Source organism: Callorhinus ursinus, unplaced genomic scaffold (assembly GCF_003265705.2).
Source record: "Callorhinus ursinus isolate GAN/ISIS: 27379988/994484 unplaced genomic scaffold, GSC_fseal_2.0 scaffold75, whole genome shotgun sequence".
Taxonomy (NCBI): Eukaryota; Metazoa; Chordata; class Mammalia; order Carnivora; family Otariidae; genus Callorhinus; species Callorhinus ursinus.
The window spans coordinates 1,102,752-1,127,271 of NW_027397137.1; the positions used below are offsets into that span (position 1 = coordinate 1,102,752).

At 45.5% G+C, this 24,520-nt stretch overlaps 2 protein-coding genes across 11 annotated transcripts in view; one reads left to right on the plus strand and one right to left on the minus strand.

Annotated features, from left to right (window-relative positions):
• Positions 1-24,520, plus strand: part of GET1 (guided entry of tail-anchored proteins factor 1) — a 65,059-nt gene that overhangs the window by 9,192 nt on the left and 31,347 nt on the right. For 3 of the 10 annotated variants that reach the window (XM_073887094.1, XM_073887099.1, XM_073887098.1), the window contains exons 3-6: positions 43-110; positions 2,605-2,719; positions 19,086-19,182; positions 19,476-20,184. In XM_073887094.1, coding sequence (XP_073743195.1) covers positions 43-110; positions 2,605-2,719; positions 19,086-19,182; positions 19,476-19,479 — 284 coding nt within the window. In that variant the 3' untranslated portion in view covers positions 19,480-20,184. The other 7 variants (XM_073887096.1, XM_073887097.1, XM_073887095.1 and 4 more) reach the window with 6 other exon arrangements.
• The window catches only part of LCA5L (lebercilin LCA5 like), a 40,141-nt gene continuing 35,064 nt past the window's right edge, over positions 19,444-24,520 (minus strand). The window contains exons 9-11 of the mRNA XM_073887093.1: positions 24,066-24,169; positions 23,781-23,898; positions 19,444-20,168 (exon numbers count right to left, since the gene is read on the minus strand). Coding sequence (XP_073743194.1) covers positions 19,444-20,168; positions 23,781-23,898; positions 24,066-24,169 — 947 coding nt within the window. The remainder of the gene's footprint in view (positions 20,169-23,780; positions 23,899-24,065; positions 24,170-24,520) is intronic.

A 24,520-nucleotide genomic window follows, 5' to 3' on the forward strand; every position in this document is an offset into this window, starting at 1 on the left:
TTCAGGACTGATACAATGATTTCATCCTGTTTTTCCTTTCAGTGAAAGCTCGGACAGCTCAGTTGGCCAAGATAAAATGGGTTATAAGTGTTGCCTTCTATATATTGCAAGTAAGTGTACTATTGTGTCACCTGGAGTCTTTAAAGTTGATAATGGACTGCCCTCCGGGGCTCTGCGGCCCCCAGAATCCAGGTCTGAGAGTTCAGGCTTTTCCACTTTCTGCGGCTGCGCTCTCCGGCTGGTACAGGACCAAATGCTGTGCGTTTATTTTATTTTATTTTTTAAAGATTTTATTTATTTATTCATGAGAGAGAGAGAGAGAGAGAGAGGGGCAGAGGGAGAAGCAGACTCCCTGCTGAGCAGGGAGCCCGATGCGGGACTCGATCCCAGGACCCTGGGATCATGACCTGAGCCGAAGGCAGACGCTTAACCATCTGAGCCACCCAGGTGCCCCGAATGCTGTGCGTTTATAAGGTAGACTGAAAGAAAGCCTCTCTCTCTCTCTGGTTTTAAATTGAAGTACAGTTAACGTACAGTGTCCTGTTAGTTTCAGGTGTGCGACATAATGAATCAGCAATTCTCTACATTGCTCAGTGCTCGCCATGATAAGTGTAATCACCGTCCCTCATTGGGCACCGTGACCACGATATTACTGACTACATTCCCTCTGCTGTACTTTCCATCTCCGTGACTTATTTATTTTGGAACTGGAAGTTTGTACCTCTTAATCTCCTTTATCTACTATCCCTCTACTCCTCTTCCCTCTGGCAACCATCAGTTTGTTCTCTGTATTTATAGGTCTGCTTTTTGTTTATTCATTTGGTTTTTTAGATTCCACATATGAGTGAAATGATACGGTATTTGTCTTCCTCTCTCTGACTTATTTCACATAGCATTATACCTTCCAGATCCATCCATGTTACAAACAGCAGGATCTCATCCCTTTTAGTGGCTGAGTAGTATTCCACTGTGTGTGTGTGTATGTGTATAAATGTATATAAATCCACCACCTCACCTTTATCCATCCGTCGATGGACACTTGGGCTGCTTCCATATCCTGGCTACTGTAAATAATGCTGCAGTAAACATAGGGGTGCATGTAGCTTTTCAAATGAGTGTTTTTGTTTTCTTTGGGCAAACACTCAGTAGGAGAATGACTGGGTCCTATGGTATTTCTATTTTTAACTTTGTGAGGAACGTTCGTACTGTTTCCACAGGGGCTGCACCAGCTTGCATTCCCACCAGCAGTGCACGAGGGTTCCAAGAAAGTCTCTTGGGTTGTGAAACATGGGGGTTTTTCTTAGCACACGAATGCTGGGGTAGCTTCTCTGGGGCTCTTTCACATTGCCTTTGTTCCAGTGCAGTCTGGGGAGCCTGCGGGGAAGTGAGAGAAGCTTATTTAGACGTTGTATTTTCTAAGGTGGTCAGTTTGGGTCATTGCTTGTTGCGTGGCATGCAGACGTGGAAAGTGCTGCTCACTGTCCAGGTGGGGACCCCCCTGCTCCTTAGAGTCCAGCACTGTGGTTCCCAGCTGTCCTGTGTGGGGTACGAGAGCTCCCACGGAGCTGTTCCTGCTGCTGCTTTCCTCGTGGGCACGCTGTGTCCACGCTAGTGGCTGCCACCAGTGGCTCTGGGTTTCCACGCTACGTGTGGTTCTCACTGCACTAAATGCCTCGAGCCGGCCCGCGAGCCCGGGCCGTCTGGGTGCATTGAAGTACGCTCTCCCTGAGGCCCTGTCCCTCTGACGCGGGTTGGTGTCCCAGGGGCGGGATTGAAGCCAGACTTCCTCTGTTAAGTCTGCTCATGTGAGTGGCTTATCCAAGGCCACAGGGTGGGGGAAGACAGCGGAAGGGAGGCTGCTTCGCTGCCACGATTTAGACTCACAGGGCCCCCTCCACACGCAGATGCCAGCACTGTGAGGGGGGGCGGTGGAGAACAGACTAGTGTTTCAGGGATCGTAGAGGCGTGAGATTGCTTTTGTCACTAATCAGGTGTACTTATCGTAGGCTACCCGCTTGAGGGAGATGCTCAGTGAGAAAAGAATACCTTTGTTATAGGAGACCTTGGTTAATTTCTCAGCTCATTTAATAGCGTACATCTATTATTCAGATTAAAACAGTAAAATAGCAATTCACTAAGAAGTCTACCCCACTTGGCAGCAAGTGTGTTCTAGGTGTCCTGGGAACTAGTCTCTATTTATTTATTTATTTTGAAAGATTTTATTTATTTATTTGACAGGTACAGCGAGAGAGGGAACACAAGCAGAGGGAGAGAGAGAAGCAGGCTTCCCGCTGAGCAGGGAGCCTGACGTGGGGCTCGATCCAGGACCCTGGGATCATGACCCGAGCCGAAGGCAGACGCTTAATGACTGAGCCACCCAGGCACCCCGTGAACTATTCTTTAATTAAACAGACACTCTGTTTCGGGGTGCCAGCAAATTAGTGGCTGTGGGGATGTGTCTGTGTCCTGCAAGGACTGGATTGGTGGGGCTTGAAGTCATCAGTTTGGAGAGTTTCCTTAGTGTGTTTGCCCGTCTCTCCTCCTCCTTGGGTTACGGGGTATGTGGCCGGCAGGTTGTTGCACTCACCAGCACTGTCTTCGCAGGCTGCCCTGATGGTGTCGCTCATCTGGAAGTATTACTCTGTCCCCGTGGCTGTGGTACCGAGCAAGTGGATCACTCCGCTAGACCGCCTGGTAGCATTTCCTACTAGAGTAGCAGGTAAGAGTTTTCTGGAAACCAGAGCAGAAGAATACGGATAGGCTTCTGTAGACGTGTGGGGTACAAGGTGAAGGAACCCAAGCTCATCCATTGACTAGTGAGCAGTACTTTGTGTCTTGGCCTCACACAAGGCTCACAGTGAAGAAACAGGTCTAGAGAAGTTACTTACCTTGTCCACTGTCACTGAAATGTTAGGTAGCAGAGCTGAAGTTCACCCTGGGTCTGCTTATAGAATGTCAGCCCATACCGTGTCTGATACCCTGTTCATTGAAACCCCGATCTCTAGTTCCTAGGTTCTGTGACCTCTCTTCATTTCTTTCGCTTGGCCTCTCTCCAGCATGTCCTGCTCTTGGTCATTCTTTTATTTTTGACAGGTAATAATATCCTTTGGGTGTTAAAAGTAGTACATATTGGGCGCCTGGGTGGCTCAGTCGGTTAAGTGTCTGCCTTCGGCTCAGGTCATGATCTCAGGGTCCTGGGATCAAGTCCCGCATCGGGCTCCTTGCTCAGGGGGGAGTCTGCTTCTCCCTCTCCTCCCTGCTCATGCGCTCGCTCTCTCTCTCTCTCTCTCTCTCAAATAAATAAATAAAATCTTTTAAAAAAAAAGTGGTACATATCATTGTAGAATGATTAGAGATATAAGAACAATTTAAAAACATCTCATAAGCTATAGATAACCTCTCTTAACTTTGTGGTATGTTTTTCCACTCTTTTTTTCTATTTATTTTATACAACTAAGATCATCTGGCACATACAGTTTTAGACCACTTTTTACTTTATATTGTAAACCCTTTCCCATGACATTAAACTTTTTAAGAAATTTTGAATAACTGCTCTTCGTTGGGATATATCATGATTTACTAATTCCCCTGATAAAAGATACGTATTTAGGTCCTAATTCCTTACTATCAGGAATAATGCTGCATGCCGCACACATCCCTGTCATTCAGCCTTTGGTTGTGATCTGTTGCTGGAGGTGAGTTACTGAGTGAAGAGGAGTGACTTTCAGAGATCCCAGTTTCACCACGCCCTCCACCCTGCCCCCTCCTCTCCCCACCCAACCTTGTGGGCACCGTGCCCGTGGGCTCTCAGTGCTGCTGAGCAGGACAGCATGAGGACGCCCTTGCGGGCATCTAGCGGGCCATCGGCCACTCCTGCCGCCTGCCTCCCTGTTTCGTCATTACCAGCTGGGCAAGAAAGGCATGGGTAGGCACTGCTGTCTGGGTTCATAATGCTTTTTTGAGAAGGAGAAAGTCTTACCGGGCGGTTTTACGGTTTGTTAATGTCATCCATAGCAGTGCACATGTCCAGTAGCTGTTGTGTGTGATTCCTGTTCAGTAAGGAGGGCAGCCCTGGGAATCAGTAGGAGGCCTGCTGAATTCGAATCCAGGAAACACACACCTGGGCTTTCTTAGCCGAGCACTGCAGCAGAAGGGTTGACTTCCTGTGAATTAGGGTAGCAGAGGCAGGGAATGCGGGCGGGGCTGTTGGCGTGCTCTTACGGGGAGCTTCTTTATTTCCAGGTGGCGTTGGGATCACCTGCTGGATTTTAGTCTGTAACAAGGTGGTGGCGATCATGCTTCACCCTTTCAGCTGAAAGAAGACAGTTGCAACTAGGACATTTTAGGGAGTGGATTTCCACTGAGTAGGTCACAAATCTGATTTATACTTTTTTTTTTTCCTAAGGAAACAAAAGCACACAGGTTAATTTTTTTGTTGAATATGTTTGTTCTTGGATTTTATGTGAGATATGAGAGTCACGATTTTGTACACTTGTCACCGAGCTGGAAGGCCAGGCTCCCCCACGTGTGACCTGGCCAGCAAGTCCCAGGTTTGTTACAAAGAGGGGCCTTGGCGGCACGTCACTGGGGGTGTGCACCATTGGCGTACTTCAGAGGTCACATTGCCAACTGGAAAGTCAAAATTTTCTAACTTAAGTACTTTAAAAAGACTTAGCACTATTTTTGATCCAGATTAGAAAGCGATTTAATTGTAATACCACTACCAGAGTTTGAAGTTTCCCGTAGTCCTACTAAAAGAGTAACACTAATTGACATTGCTTGTGTGGTTTTCATCCTCTGTTTAAAAGGTCATATGCGAGCCTGCGTATAGTATTATCTACTTGTTTGAAGTTGTTAACTTTTCATTACTGTGTTTTGTAAATGTATTCATGAGATCATAATGCATTGTTTCATGCTTGAATTGTGTTTTATATTTAAAGCATTTCAAATGAAGTGTGTTTTATAAGCATTTAATGTTTATGCTCTGTAGAATGGAACAAAGTTAAAAAACAAACTAGGAATTCTGATTAAATTAAAATGAGTGGATACATTTTTTAAAACACTTTTTTTTTTACTGTTGTGTTGCTTTTTTTTTGAATTCTAAATGAGAGATAACATTATATTAGTTTCAAGACTACAACGTAGTGATTTGATATTTGTATACACTGTGAAATGATCACCACAGTAAGTCTGGTTTCCTCATGTAAAACGCACTTTCATAATTAAAATTTTTGCAAGGGCTTTTGTGACTGTTCTTCCTTACAGCCCGCTTACTTGCTATGACCAATTTGTAACTGTGACAAGTGACGAAGGACTTTAACTGTTAACTTTGGTTGGCCACAGCCCCGTAAAGCTAAGTTCTGTCACTGGTTTTCAAAAGGTCACATTTGTATTCTTGAGTTCCCTAGCGATCTCATAAGCAGCTCGTTGTTAATTCCACGACTTGTACTAGAGAAAGAGTGCTGTGGTGCTTTAGTTCATCATCGTCAGCGGGGTTCCCGGCTCTTCATTCCGATGTCCCCAGCCCAGGTTGACTTTAAGAGAGGATGTGCAACAGGGGTCACGGGAGCACTTAGAGCAAAAGCATCAGAGGGCAGACCTGGGCCGCCAGGGCTGGGGAGGGCTGCCCTGAGGAGGCAAAGGCAGTGGCATGGGGGAGCTGCGGGGTCCAGGCGCCCGCTGCCTGCGTCAAGGGCCCGGTGTGCAGTGAACGCTCGGTGGCCACACGCGGCCTGCCTGGGGACATCCTTGGGTCACTACTCTGTACCCAGTCCCCCGACAAGAGCCTTCTCGACCTCCTAAAGACCCGTTCTTTTAGTTCACACTCAAGATTCCGACAGAGCTCACAGCGGCCAGAGGAGAAGACGCACGGTTAACAGCTGGGGATCTTGCCACATGCAGCAGCAGTTGGCAAGGCCGACGCAAGGGACATGTCAGTGTCCTTCAGGTTTTACATCACTGTAGGTTTTCAAAAATGGTATTTGTTCTTAAATAGATAATAAACATGGTACTGGATTCAAAAGCTACAGAAAGGGATACAGTGGGAGGTAGATCTGACCCTTGACCATCGCGTCACCCCATCTTCTATTACCGGTTTCTTATGATTCTTCCAGCGATATCCCATATGTAAATGAAAAATTGTGTGCATTTCTAAAATAAAAATTTTTTTTAAAAGATTTTTTTTTAAAGATTTTGTTTATTTATTTGACAGAGACACAGCAAGAGAGGGAACACAGGCAGGGGGAGTGGGAGAGGGAGAAGCAGACTCCCCGCTGAGCAGGGAGCCTGATGCGGGGCTCGATCCCGGGACCCTGGGATCATGACCTGAGCCGAAGGCAGACGCTTAACGACTGAGCCACCCAGGCGCCCCAAAATTTTTTTAATTATACAAGTAACACATAAAAAAAATAGTAACTGTTTGCTGGTTTTTTTTTTTTTTTTTAATTCCTACTTGGAAACAAGGAAGCAAAGTCTCCCGTATCCACAGGACTGGGATTGCTGGTGTTAACGTGTGTGCTTTAACTTTTCTATTTAGGTATGGACAGCGATAGGTTTTGGGTTTCTATGAAAAAATACTGGATATAATTTATGGCTTTACATGAAGATAGACACCTGTTTGATTTAATATATCTAAAGTTCTCCTTATGCCAGTTTTGTTTGCTTTACGTGTATGGTAAATCAAATCAAGCGGGGAGATCTTTATACACAAACCCGCACAGACATTGTTGTATGGGGTTAATACGCTTCTGTTGCCGCCACAAGGAGGCGTAACGCTAGTCGGCTAGTTCACTCTCCCTTGAGCCGGCCACGCTCTCTGGTGTCCCATGGTTTCTCTTACACAGACACAGCTCTCAGTGGGGGCTGTGTGTGTGTGCGTGTGTGTGTGTGCTGAGCCTCCCCTGCAATCTGTGTGTGTGTGTGTGTGTGTGTGTGTGTGTGCTGAGCCTCCCCTGCAATCTGTATGTGTGTGCTGAGCCTCCCCTGCAATCTGTGTATGTGCTGAGCCTCCCCTGCAATCTGTGTGTGTGTGCTGAGCCTCCCCTGCAATCTGTGTGTGTGTGTGTGCTGAGCCTCCCCTGCAATGTGTGTGTGTGTGCTGAGCCCCCCTTGCAATGTGTGAAGCCCTCTCTTAATCATCTTAGATGATAGTGATTTCTTTTTTCTTCCTCTCCTCGTTGAACACCTTACATAGTATCAATGTGACTGATTTGTCAGCCAGTTTTGTATTGACGTGGGCTGTCTGCTGTTGTGTGGTTTTGTTCCTAATGTTTTAGATGCTTTTGTGTGCATGTGTGATAAAGGATTTTTAGTGATGCTACAAGTGCCTTTTGGGCCAGAGACTGTCCCTTAGGCTTTTTTATTCCCTTCCCAGCATGTCTTAAGTCAGTACCCAGGAATATTTAACTTAAAAAAGAAAATCACATAATGGCTTTCCACTAGGGCCATGTAAGTCTTTTCCAGGGAGTATCTTTTCTTCATAGTTGAGGCATTACCGATGAACAGTTACTAGAATTTTCTAGGATGCTCTTCTCTTATAAGTCCTTCACAACAGAGTCCTTTGGTGGTGGTGGCAGATCCAAAGCTGTGTGTGTTGCTGGTTTGCACACTGGTGTGGGTGCCATCCTCTTTTGGGGCTCTCTTGTTTGTGTGGGTTAGCTTTTCTGCTGGCGTATTTGGCATGTAAAGAGTATGCATCCCTCTTTTTATTCTTTTAAATTTTACTTTATTCTGTTATGTTAGTCACCATACAATACATCATTCGTTTTTGATGTGCTGATCCACGATCCATTCTTTTCGTATAACACCCAGTGCTCCATGCAGTACGCGCCCTCCTTCATACCCATCACCGGGCTAACCCATCCCCCCACCCCCTCCCCTCTAGAACCTTCAGTTTGTTTCTCAGAGTCCATCGTCTCTCATGGTTCGTCTCCCCCTCCGATTTCCCCCCTTCATTTTTCCCTTCCTTCTCCTAATGTCCTCCATGCTATTCCTTATGTTCCACAAATAAGAGAAACCATATGATAATTGTCTTTCTCTGCTTGGTTTATTTCACTTAGCATAATCTCCTCCAGTCCCATCCATGTTGACGTAAAAGTTGGGTATTCATCTTTTCTGATGGCTGAGTAATATTCCATTGTATATACGGACCACATCTTCTTTATCCATTCATCTGTTGAAGGGCATCTCAGCTCTTTCCACAGTTTGGCTATTGCGGACATTGCTGCTATGAACACTGGGGTGCATATGGCCCTTCTTTTCACTACATCTGTGTCTTTGGGGTAAATACCCAGTAGTGCAATTGCTGGGTCATAGGGTAGCTCTATTTTTAACTTTTTGAGGCACCTCCACACTGTTTTCCAGAGTGGCTGTACCAACTTGCATTCCCACCAACAGTGTAAGAGGGTTCCCCTTTCTCCACAACCTCTCCAACATTTGTGGTTTCTTGCCTTGTCAATTCTTGCCATTCTAACTGGTGTAAGGTGGTGTCTCAATGTGGTTTTGACTTGAATTTCCCTGATGGCTAATGACGATGAACACTTTTTCATGTGTCTGTTAGCCATTTCTATGTCTTCAGAGAAGTGTCTTTTCCTGTCTTATGCCCATTTTTTGACTTGATTATTTGTTTTTTGGGTGTTGAGTTTGAGAAGTTCTTTATAAATCTTGGATACTAGCCCTTTATCTGTAGCGTCATTTGCAAATATCTTCTCCCATTCTGTGGGTTGCCTCTTTGTTTTGTTGACTGTTTCCTGTGCTGTGCAGAAGCTTTTTATCTTGATGAAGTCCCCAAAGTTAATCTTTGCTTTTGTTTCACTAGCTTTTGGAGATGTATCTTGAAGGAAGTTGGAAGTTGCTGTGGCCAATGTCAAAGAGGTTACTGCCTATGTTCTCCTCTAGGATTTTGTTGGATTCCTGTCTCACACTGAGGTCTTTCATCCATTTTGAGTTTATCTTTGTGAATGGTGTTAGAGAATGGTCCAGTTTCATTCTTCTGCATGTGGCTGTCCAATTTTCCCAGCACCATTTATTGAAGAGACTGTCTTTTTTTCCATTGTGTATTTTTTCCTGCTTTGTCAAAGATTATTTGGCCATAGAGTTGAGGGTCCATATCTGGGTTCTCTATTCTGTTCCATTGGTCTATATGTCTGTTTTTGTGCCAGTACCATGCTGTCTTGGTGATCACCGCTTTGTAATATAGCTTGAAATCTGGCACCATGATGCCCCCATCTTTGTTTTTCTTTTTCAACATTTCCTTTGCGATTCAGCATCTTTTCTGATTCCATACAAATTTTAGGATTGTTTGTTCCAGCACTTTGAAAAATGTCATTGGAATTTTGATCGGGATGGCATTGAAGGTATAGATTGCTCTGGGTAGCATAGACATTTTAACAATGTTTATTCTTCCGATCCATGAGCATGGAATGTTTTTCCATCTTTTTGTGTCTTCTTCAATTTCTTTCATGAATGTTCTGCAGTTCCTAGAGTATAGATCATTTACCTCTTTGGTTAGGTTAATCCGAGGTATCTTATGGTTTTTGGTGCTATTGTAAATGGAATCGTTTCTCTAATTTCTCTTTCTACAGTTGTGTTGTTAGTGTATAAGAAAGCAACTGATTTCTGTGCATTGATTTTGTATCCTGCCACATTACTGAACTGCTGTATGAGATCTAGTAATTTGGGAGTGGAGTCTTTTGGGTTTTCCACATAAAGTATGTCATCTGCAAAAAGAGAGAGTTTGACTTCTTCTTTGCCAATTTTAATACCTTTTATTTCTTTTTGTTGTCTGATTGCTGTTGCTAGGACTTCTAGTACTATGTTGAACAATAGTGGCGAGAGTGGGCATCCTTGATGTGTTCCTAATCTTAAGGGAAAGACTCTCAGCTTTTCCCCATTGAGGATGATACTTGCTTTGGGTTTTTCATAGATGGATTTTATGAACTTGAGGAATGTTCCCTCTATCTCTATACTCTGAAGAGTTTTAATCAGGAAAGGATGTTGTGTTTTGTCAAATACTTTTTCTGCATCAATTGAGAGGACCATATGGTTCTTCTCTCTCCTCTTATTAATGTGTTCTATCACATTGATTGGTTTGTGAATGTTGAACCACCCTTGCATCCCGGGGATAAATCCCACTTGGTCGTGGTGCATGATCCTTTTAATGTATTGCTGGATCCTATTAGCTAGGATTTTGTTGAGGATTTTGGAATCCATATTCGTCAGGGACATCGGTCTGAAATTCTCCTTTTTGTTGGGGTCTTTGCCTGGTCTGGGGATTAAGGTAGTGCTTGCCTCATAGAATGAGTCTGGAAGCTTTCCTTCTGTTTCTATTTTTTGAAACAGCTTCAGGAGAATAAGTATTATTTCTTCTTTGAATGTTTGGTAGAATTCCCCAGGGAATCCATTAGGCCCTGGACTCTTGTTTTTTGGGAGGTTTTTGATCACTGCTTCAATCTCGATACTGGTTATTGTCCTATTCAGGTTGTCAATTTCTTCCTGTTTCAGTCGTGGCAGTTTATAGGTTTCCAGGAAGGCCTCCATTTCATCCAGATTGCTCCGTTTATTGGCATATAGTGGTTGATAATAATTTCTAATAATTGTTTCTATTTCCTTGGTGTTAGTCGTGATCTCTCCCCTTTCATTCATTATTTTATTAATTTGGGTCCTTTCTCTTCTCTCTTGCATAAGTCTGGCCAGTGGTTTATCAATCTCATTAATTCTGTCAAAGAACCAGCTTCTAGTTTCGTTGCTCTGCTCTACTGTGTTGCTGGTTTCTAATTCATTGATCTCTGCTCTACTCTTAATTATTTCTCTTCTAATGCACGGCTTAGGCATCATTTGTTGCTTTTTCTCTAGTTCTTTAAGGTGTAGAGTTAGTTGGTGAATTCGGGATTTTTCTATTTTTTTCTTTTTTCAAACCTTTTTTTTTTTTTTAATATTCCATTTATTTATTTGACACAGAGAGAGATAGTGAGAGCAGGAACACAAGCAGGGGGAGTGGGAGAGGGAGAAGCAGGCTTCCCGCCGAGCAGGACCCTGGGATCATGACCTGAGCCGAAGGCAGATGCTTAATGACTGAGCCACCGAGGTGCCCCTTTTTCTATTTTTTTGAGTGAGGCTTGGATGGCTATGTATTTCCCCCTTAGGACCACCTTTGCAGTATCCCATAGGTTTTGGACCGATGTGTTTTCATTCTCATCTATTTCCATGAATTGTTTAAGTTCTTCTTTGATTTCCTGGTTGACCCAAACATTCTTGAGCAGAGTGGTCTTTAGCTTCCAAGTGTTTGAATTTCTGCCAAATTTTTTTGTGATTGAGTTCCAGTGTTAAAGCATTATGGCCTGAGAATATGCAGGGAATAATCTCAGTCTTTTGGTATCGGTTGAGACCTGATCTGTGACCCGGTATGTGGTCTATTCTGGAGAAAGTTCCATGTGCACTCGAGAAGAATGAGTATTCTGTTGTTTTAGGGTGGGATGTTCTGTAAATATCTATGAGGTCCATCTGGTCCAGTGTATCATTCAGAGCTCTTGATTCCTTGTTGATTTTCTGCTTAGATGATCTGTCCATTGCTGAGAGTGGAGTATTGAGGTCTCCCACAATTAACGTATTGTTATCAGTATGACTCTATTTTGGTTAACAGTTGACCTATGTAGATGGCTGCTCCCATGTTGGGGGCGTAGATATTTACAATTGTTAGATCTTCTTGTTGGATAGACCCTTTAAGAATGATAGAGTGTCCTTCTGTGTCTCTAACTACAGACTTTAAAATCTAATTTGTCTGATATAAGAATTGCTACCCCAGCTTTCTTTTGAGGTCCGCTGGCGTGGAAGAGGGATCTCCATCCCTTCACTTTCAGTCTGGATGTATCTTTAGGTTCAAAACGAGTCTCTTGTAGGCAGCATATGGATGGGTCCTGTCTTTCTATCCAGTCTGCAACCCTGTGCCTTTTTATGGGAGCATTTAGGCCATTCACGTTGAGAGTGATTATTGAAGGATATGGATTAATTGTCGTCATGTTGCCTCTGAAGACCTTGTTTTTATAGATTGTCCCTGTAAATTTCTGTTGTATATCATTCTTGGGGTATTTCTCTTTTTATAGAACCCCCCTTCATATTTCTTGCAGGGCTGGCTTAGTGGTCGCATATTCTTTCAGCTTCTGCCGGTCCTGGAAGCTCTGCATCTCTCCATCCATTCTAAATGACAGCCTTGCTGGATAAAGCATTCTTGGCTGCATGTTCTTCTCGTTTAGTACCCTGAATATGTCTTGCCAGCCATTTCTGGCTTGCCAGGTCTCTGTGGATAGGTCTGACGTTATTCTGATGTTCCTCCCTCTGTACGTAAGGAATCTCTTCCCCCTAACTGCCCTTAAGATGGTTTCCTTGGTTCTAAGATTTGTGAGTTTTACTATTACATGCCAGGGCGTTGGCCTGTTTTCCTTGATCTTGGGAGGGGTCCTCTCTGCCTCTAGGACATGAATGTTTGTTTCCTTCCCCAGATTAGGGAAGTTCTCAGCTACGATTTGCTCAAATACATCTTCTATTCCCTCTTTCTCTCCACCCCCTCAGGGATCCCAATAATTCTGACATTGGAACACTTCATGGTGTCACTTATTTCTCTGATTCTATTTTCATGGATTCTGAGTTGTTTTTCTCTGGCCTCCTCTTTTCCCTTTTTATCTATTAAATTGTCTTCCAGGTCGCTGATTCGTTCTTCTGCCTCAGTTACCCTAGGTGTTAGATTATCTAGATTGGATTGGATCTCATTGATAGCATTTTTAAGTTCTGCCAATTCAGCTTTCATTTCTGCCCTTAGAGACTCTATGTTGCCATTAATTGATTTCTCCATTCTAGCCATTGTCTTCACAATTGCTAGCCTGAATTCCGTCTCTGACATCTTGGTCATATCTGCATCCCTTTGTAAATCTGCAGCATAAGTCATGATCTCTGAGTCTTTTCTGTTTTGGGGGCTCTTCCTCCTAGTCATTCTGTTGATGGGTGGTTGAGGGAATGTATAGAGTCCAAATTATTGACCACAACCCTAGCAAGATGCACCTGTTTTCTAGGGACCTTAGGGTTGCTGGCCTCTTGTTTTCCCAGCCTGTCTTGTGGGGGCGGGGCCTGCCTTGCTGTTACTCAGGCAACCCTGTGTGGGCAGAGTTGCCCTGCCCCCTGTGGCGGGGGTTTGGCTCAGTGGGAACCAGTTTTGGGGGCTTTTGTTCTCTGGCGGCTTTCCCTGGCGGCTTTCCGCATCTCTTCCGCAAGTCAGAGAAGAGACTGTTTCTAACCCTCCGCCTCAGAGCAGAGAGACCGCAGTCTGTTCTTCAGTGAGCTCTCCAGGCCACACCGTCTCCGATTCTGTCTGTGCTGCTATAAACTGCAGCGTCCTGGGTTGTGCGCCCCTCCACAGCGCCCCCAGTCCTGCCTCCAGGTCAGGGCACGTCTTTGCCCTTTGTGCTTCTAAAACCGCCAGCAGTGCCCAGTTTGCACACGCCGCCCCACCGCTCTGGTTTCCATCCCGGGGGCTGCCCCAAGGTCCTTCCCCTGCCACTACCGGTCTGCGAGTCTGTGTCCAGTCCCTAGCCCGGGAGGCTATCGCTCACCGGCGGTGTAGGATCCCCACGGCCAGGCTCCCTCCCGCTGCTGTTTATCCTCCAATATCTGCCCAAGGAATCATGGCTCCCCGCTTCGTACCTTGGAACCAACCGCCTGTGGTATTGTTTGTAGAGATCGAGGTCTATCTTCTTACATCTCAGGCTGATTTCGTGGGTGTTCAGGGTGGTCTGGTAGATACCCAGCTCAATTCCGGGGACCAGTTGGAATAGGGGCCCCTACTCCTCCGCCATCTTTCCTCTTCTCCTCCATCCCTTTTTCAGCACTCAGTATTGACTCCTGCCTGAGAGTTCATTCTTAAGTTGAATGGATATTGTGTAGCTTTTGCCAGTATTTTTGTTGTTGCTTGTGCTTTTGGTGTCATATCTAAGAATACGTTGCCAAATCCAAGGTCACAGAGATTTATGTCTATGTTTTCTTCTAAGAGTTTTATAGTTTTAACTTTTACATTTAAGTCTTTTATCCACTTTGAATTAATTTTTGTATAGAGACTGAGGTAAGGGTTCAACTTTAGTCTTTTGTACATGGCTATCTGGTTTTTTAAGCACCATTTGTTGAGACTGTTTATTCCCTGTTGAGTGGTCTTGGCAACCTTGTCAAGAATCAGTGGACTGTAGACACATGGGTTTATTTCTGGACTCTTAGTTCTATTCCATCCACCTTGTTTTCTGTCCGTACTTAAACCAATACCAAAATGTTTTGATTACAGTTGCTTTGTAGTAAAGTCTTGAAATTGGGAAGTGTGCATCCTCCAATTTTGTGTTTCTTCTTAAAGATTGTTTTGGCTGGGGGCGCCTGGGTGGCTCAGTCAGTTAAGCGGCTGCCCTCTGCTCAGGTCATGATCCTGGGGTCCTGGGATCGAGCCCCACGTCCAGCTCCCTGCTCAGTGGAGAGCCTGCTTCTCCCTCTCTGCCTGCCACTCTGCCTACTTGTGTTCTCTCTCTGTCTCTCTGTGAAATAAATAAAATCTCTAAAAAAAAAATTGTTTTGGCTGTTCTGTGTCCCCTGCAATTTCATATGAATTTTAGAATTAGCTTCTCAATTCCTACAAAGAAGTTAGCTGGGATTCTGATAGGGATTGTGTTGAATTTGTCAGCTTGGGGAGTATTGGCCATCTTAACAGTATTAGGTCTTCCAGTCCATGAACATGGGCTGTCCTTCAAGCTATTTTGATCTTTAATTTCTTTCAACAACGCTCTGTGGTTTTCAGATGATATATTCTATTTCTTTTGTTAAATTTATTCATAAGTATTTTATTCTTTTTGATGCTGCTATAAATGAAATTGTTTAAATTTCATTTCGGATTGTTATATAGAAATTGATTTTTATACAATGATCTTGTATTCTGCAAACTCATTTATCAGTTCCAGTAGTTTAGTGTATACCTTAGGATTTCCTATATATACAAGATCATGTCATCTGTGAATATAGTTTTACTTCTTTTCCAATCAATACCTTTTATTTCGTTTTTGCCTACTTGCTCTGGCCAGAACCTCTAGTACAATGTGGAATAGAAGTGTTGAGTGTGGACAGTATTGTCTTTTTCCTCATCTGGTTTTGTTATCAAGGTTATGCCGGTCTCATACAAATGAGTTGGAAAATGTTCCTTTTTCCATATTCTGGACCAGGTTTAAGGTCTGAGTTATTCTTTGAATATGTGATGAATTTGTTGGTAAAATCTTTCTGGGTTTTCTCTTATTTTCATTGAAAGATTATCTACTGATTTCAATTTCTTTAGTGATTATGAGGTTTTTCAGTTTTATATTTTTTTCTTGAATTATATTAGGAAAACTAGTGTAGGATTTATCCATTTCTTCTCAACTTTAAAATATAGTAGGATAAAATTTTTGTAAATCCTCCATTTGTGATGAAAAATACAAGTTTGAAGTTGTCTTCTGTATGTGTCCATTAGGTTAGAGTTACCAACTGTCATATTCAAATCTTTCTCTTTACTGGTGCTTTTTCATTTGCTGGGCTACCCATTACCAGGAGGTCCAGGCTGTGTTTCTGGCCAACCAGCTATCAGTCAGGGATTCACATAATCTCCTCCTCAGGTTTGATTAATTTGCTAGAGCAGCTCACAGAACTCAGGAAAGCCATTTCCTTCCTGTTTGCCAGTTTATTATAAAAGGATATGATAAAGGATACTGATGACCAGCACATGGAGGGGATGCTTAGGGCAAGGTGTGTGGGAAGGGGTGTGGAGCTTCCACGCCGTCTCCAGGCACGCCATTCTCCCTGCACCTCCACGTGTTCAACCCGGAAGCTCTCCCAATCCCGTGCTGCCGGGATTTTATGGAGGTTTCCTTGGGTAGGCATGGTGGGTCATCAACTCCATTTTCAGCCCCTCTCCCTTCTCAAGAGTATGAGGGTGGGGCTGAAAGTTCCAAACTTCTAATCCCAGCGTGGTCTTTCCAGTGACAGGAGCCCACCTGGCGTCGCCTCATTAGAACAAAAGGCACGCCCATCACCCAGAAATTACCAGGGTTTCCGGAGCCCTGTGTCAGGAAGGGGTCAGAGACCAAATACCAGAACAAAAGGTGCTCCGAGCGCTCTTACCATGCAGGGAATTACCGGGGTTTCAGGAGCTCTGTGCTGGGAGCCTGGGCAGAGGCCAGTACATACTTTCTTTCTTTCTTTTTTTTTTTTTTTAAAGATTTTATTTATTTATTTGACAGAGAGAGAACACAAGCATGGGGAGTGGCAGGCAGAGGGAGAGGGAGAAGCAGGCTGAGCGGGGAGCCCGATGCAGGGCTCGATCCCAGGACCCTGGGATCATGACCTGAGCCGTAGGCAGCTGCTTAACTGACTGAGCCACCCAGGCGTCCCCAGTACATACTTGCTATTATCTCATGATTGCCTTTTTTTCCCCACATCCTTCTCCCCCTTAAATTTTGAAGTTACTCAATTTTTGTTTTAACATTAGGAAATTTGTCCATGCTTAACGTTCATGCTTTCCTCTCCTCTGCAGTAGCGTGAGAGTCAACACCAGAATGTCAGTCCTTCCCTCCCCATGCACGAGGTAGTCGTCATCATGCGCACGATGCCTCAGCTGTGTGACCGCACAAGAGATGGTGGTGTAAAGCCATGATGTTAGGACTACACATTCACCACTCTCTTGCTCGCACAGGAGACCTTTTATCTCAAACCAGTCCTTCTGCCTGAAGTCTGTCAGAACGGGAGTTAGGCGGCAGGCTCTACTTGGCGAGTGGGCTGCACTTGGTTCGTTGTATTGGAAGGAGGCCAGGCCCATTTGCATATCGTCTCCCACTGTTTTCACATTCCAGTGGTGTTGCAAAGGTGTGACTGAGGGTAGGTGGCCTGTGGAGCCTAAGTTATTTACTGTCTGGCCCTTTATAGAAAAGGTTTGCTGATCTCCACATTAGTGAGGCTCTGAAAACGTGTCCTGCGTCTTCCTTCTTCTGGACGGTGTTGGAGGGTGTGGGGTTCTAGGTCATGGCTGTCCTGTGGGCTCCCCACTGTTTTCTGCCTTCACTGTCGTGGTGGATGAGTGCCATGGTTCCTTTCCCAATGTGTTGCCTTTACTGTGTGGTTGATCTTAAGATTTTCTCTTTGTCTTTGGTGCTCTGCAGTTTCATCATGCCCTAGCCAGGTGTGAGTTTCGTTTCGTTTCTATTTCTGTTTATTTTGCTTGATTTCTGAATCAGTGGATTGGTACCTTCTGTCAGTTCTGGAAATTTTTCACCCTTTATCTCTTTAGGTATTTAACCCTGCTCCATTCTCTGTTCTTTCTTCTTCAGAAGATCAGATTACATATTCGTTCAGCCTTTTTAATCTGTGAATGCCTGTTAACCTCCCCTCATATTTCCTCTCTGTCTCTCTCTGCTTCTGGTGATGATGGTGATCGCTTCTTTAGATCCATCTTTTTGCTGGGTTCTGGTTTCTTAGATCCATCTTTTTGCTGGGTTCTGGTTTCTTAGATCCATCTTTTTGCTGTGTTCTGGTTTCTTCTGCTCTTAAGCCCATGTATAGAGTTAATTTAAGTTCAATGATTATATGTACGTCTTTTAAGTTCTTTGTCACATATGCTGAGTTCTTGTTCTTTTTATTCATATTTTCAGAAACTTATTTCTTTAAACACGCTTATTCTCTGTGTATAATAATTCCAACATGTAGAGTCTTGCAGATCTGACCCTGATATCTGTTGTTTGTCTTAACACCTTGTTTTCTTGTCTTCATTTTCTGGACTGCATGTATGTGGGTGGGTTTTTGTTTTTGTTTTTAATTGTCTATGGGAATTTATTTTTTTTAATTTATTTGAAAGAGAGAGAGAGAGAGAGAGAGCGCACATGAGAGGGGGGAGGGTCAGAGGGAGAAGCAGACTCCCCGCTGAGCAGGGAGCCCGAAGCGGGACTCGATCCCGGGACTCCAGGATCATGACCTGGGCCTAAGGCAGTCGCCCAACCAACTGAGCCACCCAGGCGCCTCTATCTATGGGAATTTCTTGAGGCCTGGGTCAAGGACAGGTTTTTCCAGAGACAATTTGCATTTCTGCTGCCCTGGGGGTACTACCAGCCTAGATTTCTCTTTCTCTCTCTCCTTTTTAAAGTAGGCTCCATGCCCAGTGGATCTTGATTTCACAACCTGAGATCAAGACCTGAGCTAAGAGTCGGACCCTTAACTCATGTTATGATTTATGCTTCTGTTATGGGTAGGCAGGCATAAGAAAAGATCCCTTGAAAAATCCTACACCTGCTGTAAAGCAAGGAGATGTTATAATACTGGAATATTCTTCCATATACCATTTCTAAGAATCCTTTTAGTAAATTTCTCCAGAATTTAGGGCTAGGCATTTATATCATTTGACGTGCATTTGCGTGTCTCTCCTTAGAAGCCTGTGGAACATCAAACTCTCCTCCCTCCCCCACCTCCCCTTCCTTCTCGGTTCCCCTCTGTGGTTTTCATAAAGATCAAAGCTTATGGCAGTTATAGTATTTATCTCATCTTTGGTTTTGAATACAATTGTTTTCCCACCATGGCTTTCACTCTCTTTTAAAAGTTTTATTTTACTGTTCTCAATTTTTTAAAGTGTTAGTATTACACACCAATCCATAAACCTCTTTGGAAATAGCATGGTCCACACTGTAAATAAGTTGGCCTTAAACTAAATGAAGGTAGTAAGTAAACTGATTAGTGCTGGGAGCGCAGCCGCTGTCTAGTCCCGATACGAGATGCTCTCAGTGTAATGGAGCCGCTCGCTAGAGTGGACACTCTTCTGCCCATGTGCTCTTTTACAGCAAGATTAACAGGAAGAAGGACAAGGAACAGGTATGTAACAAATAGAAATAAAAATAGTGACTCTCAGGTGTACACGAGGAGAGCGTCATCACAAAGGCAGTTTAGCTGAATAGGAGAACACTCAAAAGTAATTTTCATAAAACCACTCTTGGTCATCACTATGCCTTTTTTTTTTTTTATAGAGTCTTCTCTTTCAAAGCTGCTTCTTTGTTTTTTAGTTAAAACACAGTTTGATTGCTGCGGACGTTCCCACATACATGAGGTGTGTGGGCCTTGGCTGCTGACTTGGACTTACGAGCCGTGGAGCCCCACAGGGTACTAAAAGCCGTGGAGTAACCCAGTCGTCCGAAAGATAATGGACGTGTTTTCAGTTGTAGGAAGAAAAGATACAATTTTATATTTGAAATGTCATTGGCTAATACCCAATGGATTTTCCAAATTAGGTTATCAAAACCTTAATTATCCAAAGTCAGTTTAAGTACTGAAACACACAGACACACGACACTAACATTATAAGATTAAAGGCACATAAGAACGAGAATGTCATGTCAGAATGTATGAGGATATTGATTATATTTAAATAATTACTTTTCTTTTTCCTTCTGTAGGTGAAGATGACTGAATAGAATTTACCACAGTTACTTTAGAATCTCCAAAAGCGTTGCTGGCGGAGGCCTGACTAGGAGGTAGATGGTGCATCTTCTTACTTTCCAGAGTCTCGTCAGCCTGTTTAGGAGCAGCCGTGCTGGTCTGGTCGTGTTTAAAGACATAGCCCGACCCAAAGAGTTCTTCCATTAGACTGCTTTTCTTATCTCTGAAAGTATCTTTTGCTTTTGTTCGGGAAGACTTGCCAAAAGAGGGTTCATACCCACTCACAGAATGTTCTGGCTTCAGTCCGGCCGCGTTACTGCGAGGCTTGCTGGTGCCCACGCCGCCTCTCATCCCACCTGCCCCGACCGGGCCGCCCAAGGCAGGAAGCCCGTGGTGCAGGTTCTCAGTCACTTCTGTGAACGAGTAATGCTTTCTCTGTCTGAAGGGTACCTTGATGTTCGCAGCACCATTTTTATCAGGCATCTCGTCCGTGTCATTTATTTGGAGACTTGTTTTGAATTTTTCTTTCCCTGCATTGTCTTCCTGCTTGCCTTCCCTTTCAGGATGAGTTACTTGAATTCTTTTTGGCGGTAGTTCTTCTTCTTTCACCAAAGTGGTTTTCTTTTCTTGATCTTCTTTTGTTTCTCTCTGTCTTCCAGTATTCGCCGGAGGTGGTTGTACTTCCAAATGTTCCTCTTCCTTCGATAAATCTATATTTGAAAAATAGTCTGTTTAGTGATCTTTAAAATGTAGGGATTTCTGTTTCAAGAAGGCATACTGAGCACACTATTGATATCTGACAGGCACATGAACATGACATGCATCCAACACTAGAATACAGGGAAAGGTGCTGGTAACAAGCTTGAAATGTTCTACTTCCCTAGAACGTGCCAAATAAATAAGAATTATGAAACCAAAAGAAACATGATATTCATGAAAGAAGAACTAACATTTGCTAAGAAGTTACCGGTGGATGCTCATCATTCCTAGGCGATGGAGTGCCGTTTAAAACAATGAGAATACTTTTCACCCATCCAAATTGGCAAATAGTTTCCAGATTTGGTGAGAATATGGGGAAATTGGAACGTCTGTTCCCCATTGGTGGGTGTGTCAATTGGTACAGCTTTTTTTGGATGGCAATTTGACTGTAACTATACAAAAATTTTAACTTTTTTTTTTTTTTTTAGAGCAAGAGTGTGCACGTGTGCATGGGGGTTTGGTGAGGAGGGGCAGAGGCAGAGGGAGAGAGAGAATATCAGGCCGATCCCCCTGAGCAAGGAGCTCGGCCCAGGGCTCAGTCTCACGACCCTGAGATCATGACCTGAGCTGAAACCAAGAGTCAGATGCTCAGCCGACTGCACCACCCTGGCACCCCTGTATCTATCACAATTTAAGTGAACATACTCTTAGATCCAACAACCTCACTTCCAGGACCAAACTGTACAAAAATACACAAAGATACACCTCAGGATGTGTACTGCAGCATGGTGTAGTAACAAGGAAACATCCTAAATGTGTGAAGGGGCCACGGGTAAAGAAATGGCGTGCGCGGTCCGTGGGATTCTGGGCAGCTATTATAACGACTGGGGTGGGGACGTGGGGACTGACGGGGAGGGAGGTTCACGTAGGCTGTTAAATGAAAAAGTCGTTTGGAGGTGAGCTTTCCTTTCCCGTTCCTTACTCAGGCACTCAGGAAGCCCTGCCCTCAGCCTCCCCTCTTCGGAGGAAGGGCTGTTCCAGATACAGAGATGCACACCTTCTGAGGAAACCCGCACCCACGACCTGCGTCCTGATCACTTACAAACCTGGACCGTCGCTCATTTGTGGCGGGGAATGGGGCAATATCACATGAACACGGGGTTGGGAAGTTTTCTCACGTGAACACATTCTCAAATGAAAGTATTCATTTTAATCTGGGAAAATTAAAAAAAAGGGGGGGGATTCTAGCAAGAGCAATTGTTTTAAGAATTAGTGGTGAGCAAAGAAGCCAGCAGACTATATGGTTAATTCTAAATAACTGTTCCTGTTGTGCCCCGCGATACCTGATGCAAATGTGAACACGGGACACCTTGGGTGAAACGGCCCCTTTGCCACCTCCCCCTGGGTGAGCCCCCTTCCGGGGCTGGCGCAGTGGGCTGCTCCCGGCCTCCCTGCCCTGCTCTTCCCGCACAGCGGCTTCTCCTCCGAGCCCTTCGTGGCTCCCCGCGCCCCCACCGTGCTCACCGAGCTGTCCCGCAGCTGGACTCGGCCAGCGCCCCCCGCAGCCCCCCCGCTGCGCAGTCCCCCCTGCGGGGCGGCGCGGGCATCGCCTGGAAGGCCCTCCTCGGGTGTCCGCGCCGGTCGCCCCCTTCCGCCCCCCGTGGCTGCCCTCCCCGCCCCTCTCGGTGCCGGCGCTCTTGGCACCTCCCCGGCCCTCAGCCGTGCGGCAGAGCTGCCCTGCTGCCCGCCCGGCGGGTCCTTCCTCGCTGGCTCAGCGGCGCACGAGGGCGCGACTCCTCCCCGGGACCGGACGGGACACCGTGTGTGCCTCAGGAGTCTTTGTCCCGGGAATGGATGAGCTTTCCGGGACAATAACTACCGACACGGACTGACAGCGCCGTGGAAACCGACCCGCGGACTTGTCAGCCTCCGTCGGCCCCAGACGCGGCGGCGTCCAGCGAGCTCCGTCGAGCCCTGTGCCATTTGGGCGAATTCGGGGGCCCCCCACTGAAGGTGGGGCCTCCGGAGCGGGACCGGGCGGGGGGACTGCCCGCAGCGGCTGCGGTTGCCCCGCCGTGGGGCGCGCGGCGCATTTCCGGTCAGCAGTAGTTTCACATGGACGCCAGGGGGCAGTGGCTTTAGAATTCTGAACCGAGGGGCGCCTGGGCGGCTCCGTGGGGGAAGCCTTGGACTCGATTTCTGCTCGGGGCCTGATGCCAGGGTCGTGAGATCGAGCCCGCACGGGCACGGTGCTCAGCGGGGAGTCCGCTTGAGATTCTCTCTCCCCCCCTCTGCCCCCAGCCCCACTCGCGTGTGCCCACTCTCTCTCTCTAAATAAATAAATACAATCTTAAAACAGAACTCTGAAGGTAAATGATCTCCAACCCAGAATTTCTTTCTAGCCAAGTATTCATCAAGCGTGAGGGTCGCGTAATGCCGTTTCCCGCGGACAGGCAGACACATCTACCTTACACGTACCCATTCTCCAGCAGCTGGGGGAGGATGTGCTCTTAGGGCATGACGGCTCTTACCCAGGAGGAGGCCACGGTTTAGGAACCAGAAGACTTGGCAGAGAACGGGGTGGCAGGAGCCCGTGGGGAAACGCAGGTCCCAGCACCAGAGCTGCGCGCCAGAGGTACAGGGGACCGGTCCGGAGGCCAGGAGGCTGAAGCACTGCGGGCTGGCGCCACCAAGACCCCTGCTCCGCAGAACTCCCGGCACGGAACGTCCTTGGCCTGTCTTGCCCGGGGCCCGATGAAGGTGTTGCCCTCGCCATCATGCGCTGCAGCCTGGCTTGGCTGGGGGCAGGAGCGTTCTGCCTGGACCTACTCCCGAGCGCTGGAGCTGAGTCTGGTGATGTTAAGACAGGAAATTCTGGGCAGCCCGTTCCCTCCCACCCCGTCTGTCCCGGTGTAGGTGCCAGGGCCCTGATGGTTCTCTGCCTCCCAGGGGGACGCTTGACTTCACCCCAGATCCGACCCCTTGTATGTCCGGGGAAGCTGAGGCCAGAGTCTGTGCGTCTTTTCCGGGGAGTCTTCATTTAAAGTCTTCCTTAGCAGGGATGTTGCCCTTTACTCAGCTAGGTTTGGTTTTGCTGCTCAGTGTGGCAAGACTAAACATATTGTTTAAGGATACACACTGTGAGGAACAGCAAGGGAATGACGGGCATAAAATGGAAGATGGTGGTTATTTCTGGCGGGCGGGGGGGGGGGGGCCTGTGGTTCGGAAAAGGCCCACAGGTGTTGGGGGAACACGAAGGTGCTAGTTCTTAAGCAGGGGTGTGGCTACACAGGTGTTCATTGCCTAATAATTCTTTACATTGTATATATGTGTTTTATGTATATTTTTATTTACTTTTTATAAAGACTTAATTTATTTGATGGAGAGAGAGAGAGCACAAGCAGGGGGAGCAGCAGAGAGAGAGGGAGAAGCAGGCTCCGTGAGGGGCTCGATCCCTGGACCCTGAGATCATGATCTGAGCCGAAGGCAGGCTTAACCAACTGAGCCACCCAGGCTCCCCTTAAGTATACTTTTCACACACACACCACACACACACACAGAATAATTCACAACTTAAATCAAGTAAGAGTAAAGGAAACTTTTTTGAAAGTGGTTACAATTACCTTCATATTTTCTCTTGGAATCCTCTTGGTTTGGAAGTTTGCTGATATAGTGAGGAATTGCACAGGTTATTTCAGTTGATTTTCCTTTATGACCAATGTTTCCAGTTGTCTTTTTACCCTATAATTTAGAAAAGCAGCAAAACCACATTTTTGGGGGGTACAGGCAATTTTAAATTGTATTTTGTTCAATGAATATAAATACTTTTTGTGGAGAATAAGAGACTGTTTATGCCCTGTTTTCATAAAGATATGTTCAGACACTGCAAGAATTCAAATCTGTTGTACCTTAGCTGTCAAAGATGGAGCATCTTCCGATTTTTGGGTTTCCTGGTGTTTCATACTTGTCAATGAAAACCTTCTGTCTGCTTGTACAGATTTTGTTGAAGAAACTACAGAACAGATACATTATATGTAAGAAACATTTTACATGTGGAAGCAACATTGATTTTAGATATAAAACAACACTGAAGTTTGTAGTGTAAGAGTGTACAGACATTTAAAACTTTTTTTTCCCCAAAATATGGATAACATTTGCCGGTTCCCCTTTACCCTACCATTTCACCGGTTTTGTCTTATTTTGGGCCACATAGGTTATGGGTGTCCAGGAGGCTTTAGGCCAGGAGGGCCTTGCTGTTGGTGGACACGCCTTCCCTGCCCAGACACACAGTCGTGAGGCAGTGAGCCACAGCGACCTCCTGTGGCGGTGCTCTTGGTTACCAATGGTTAGAATGATGGCTCAC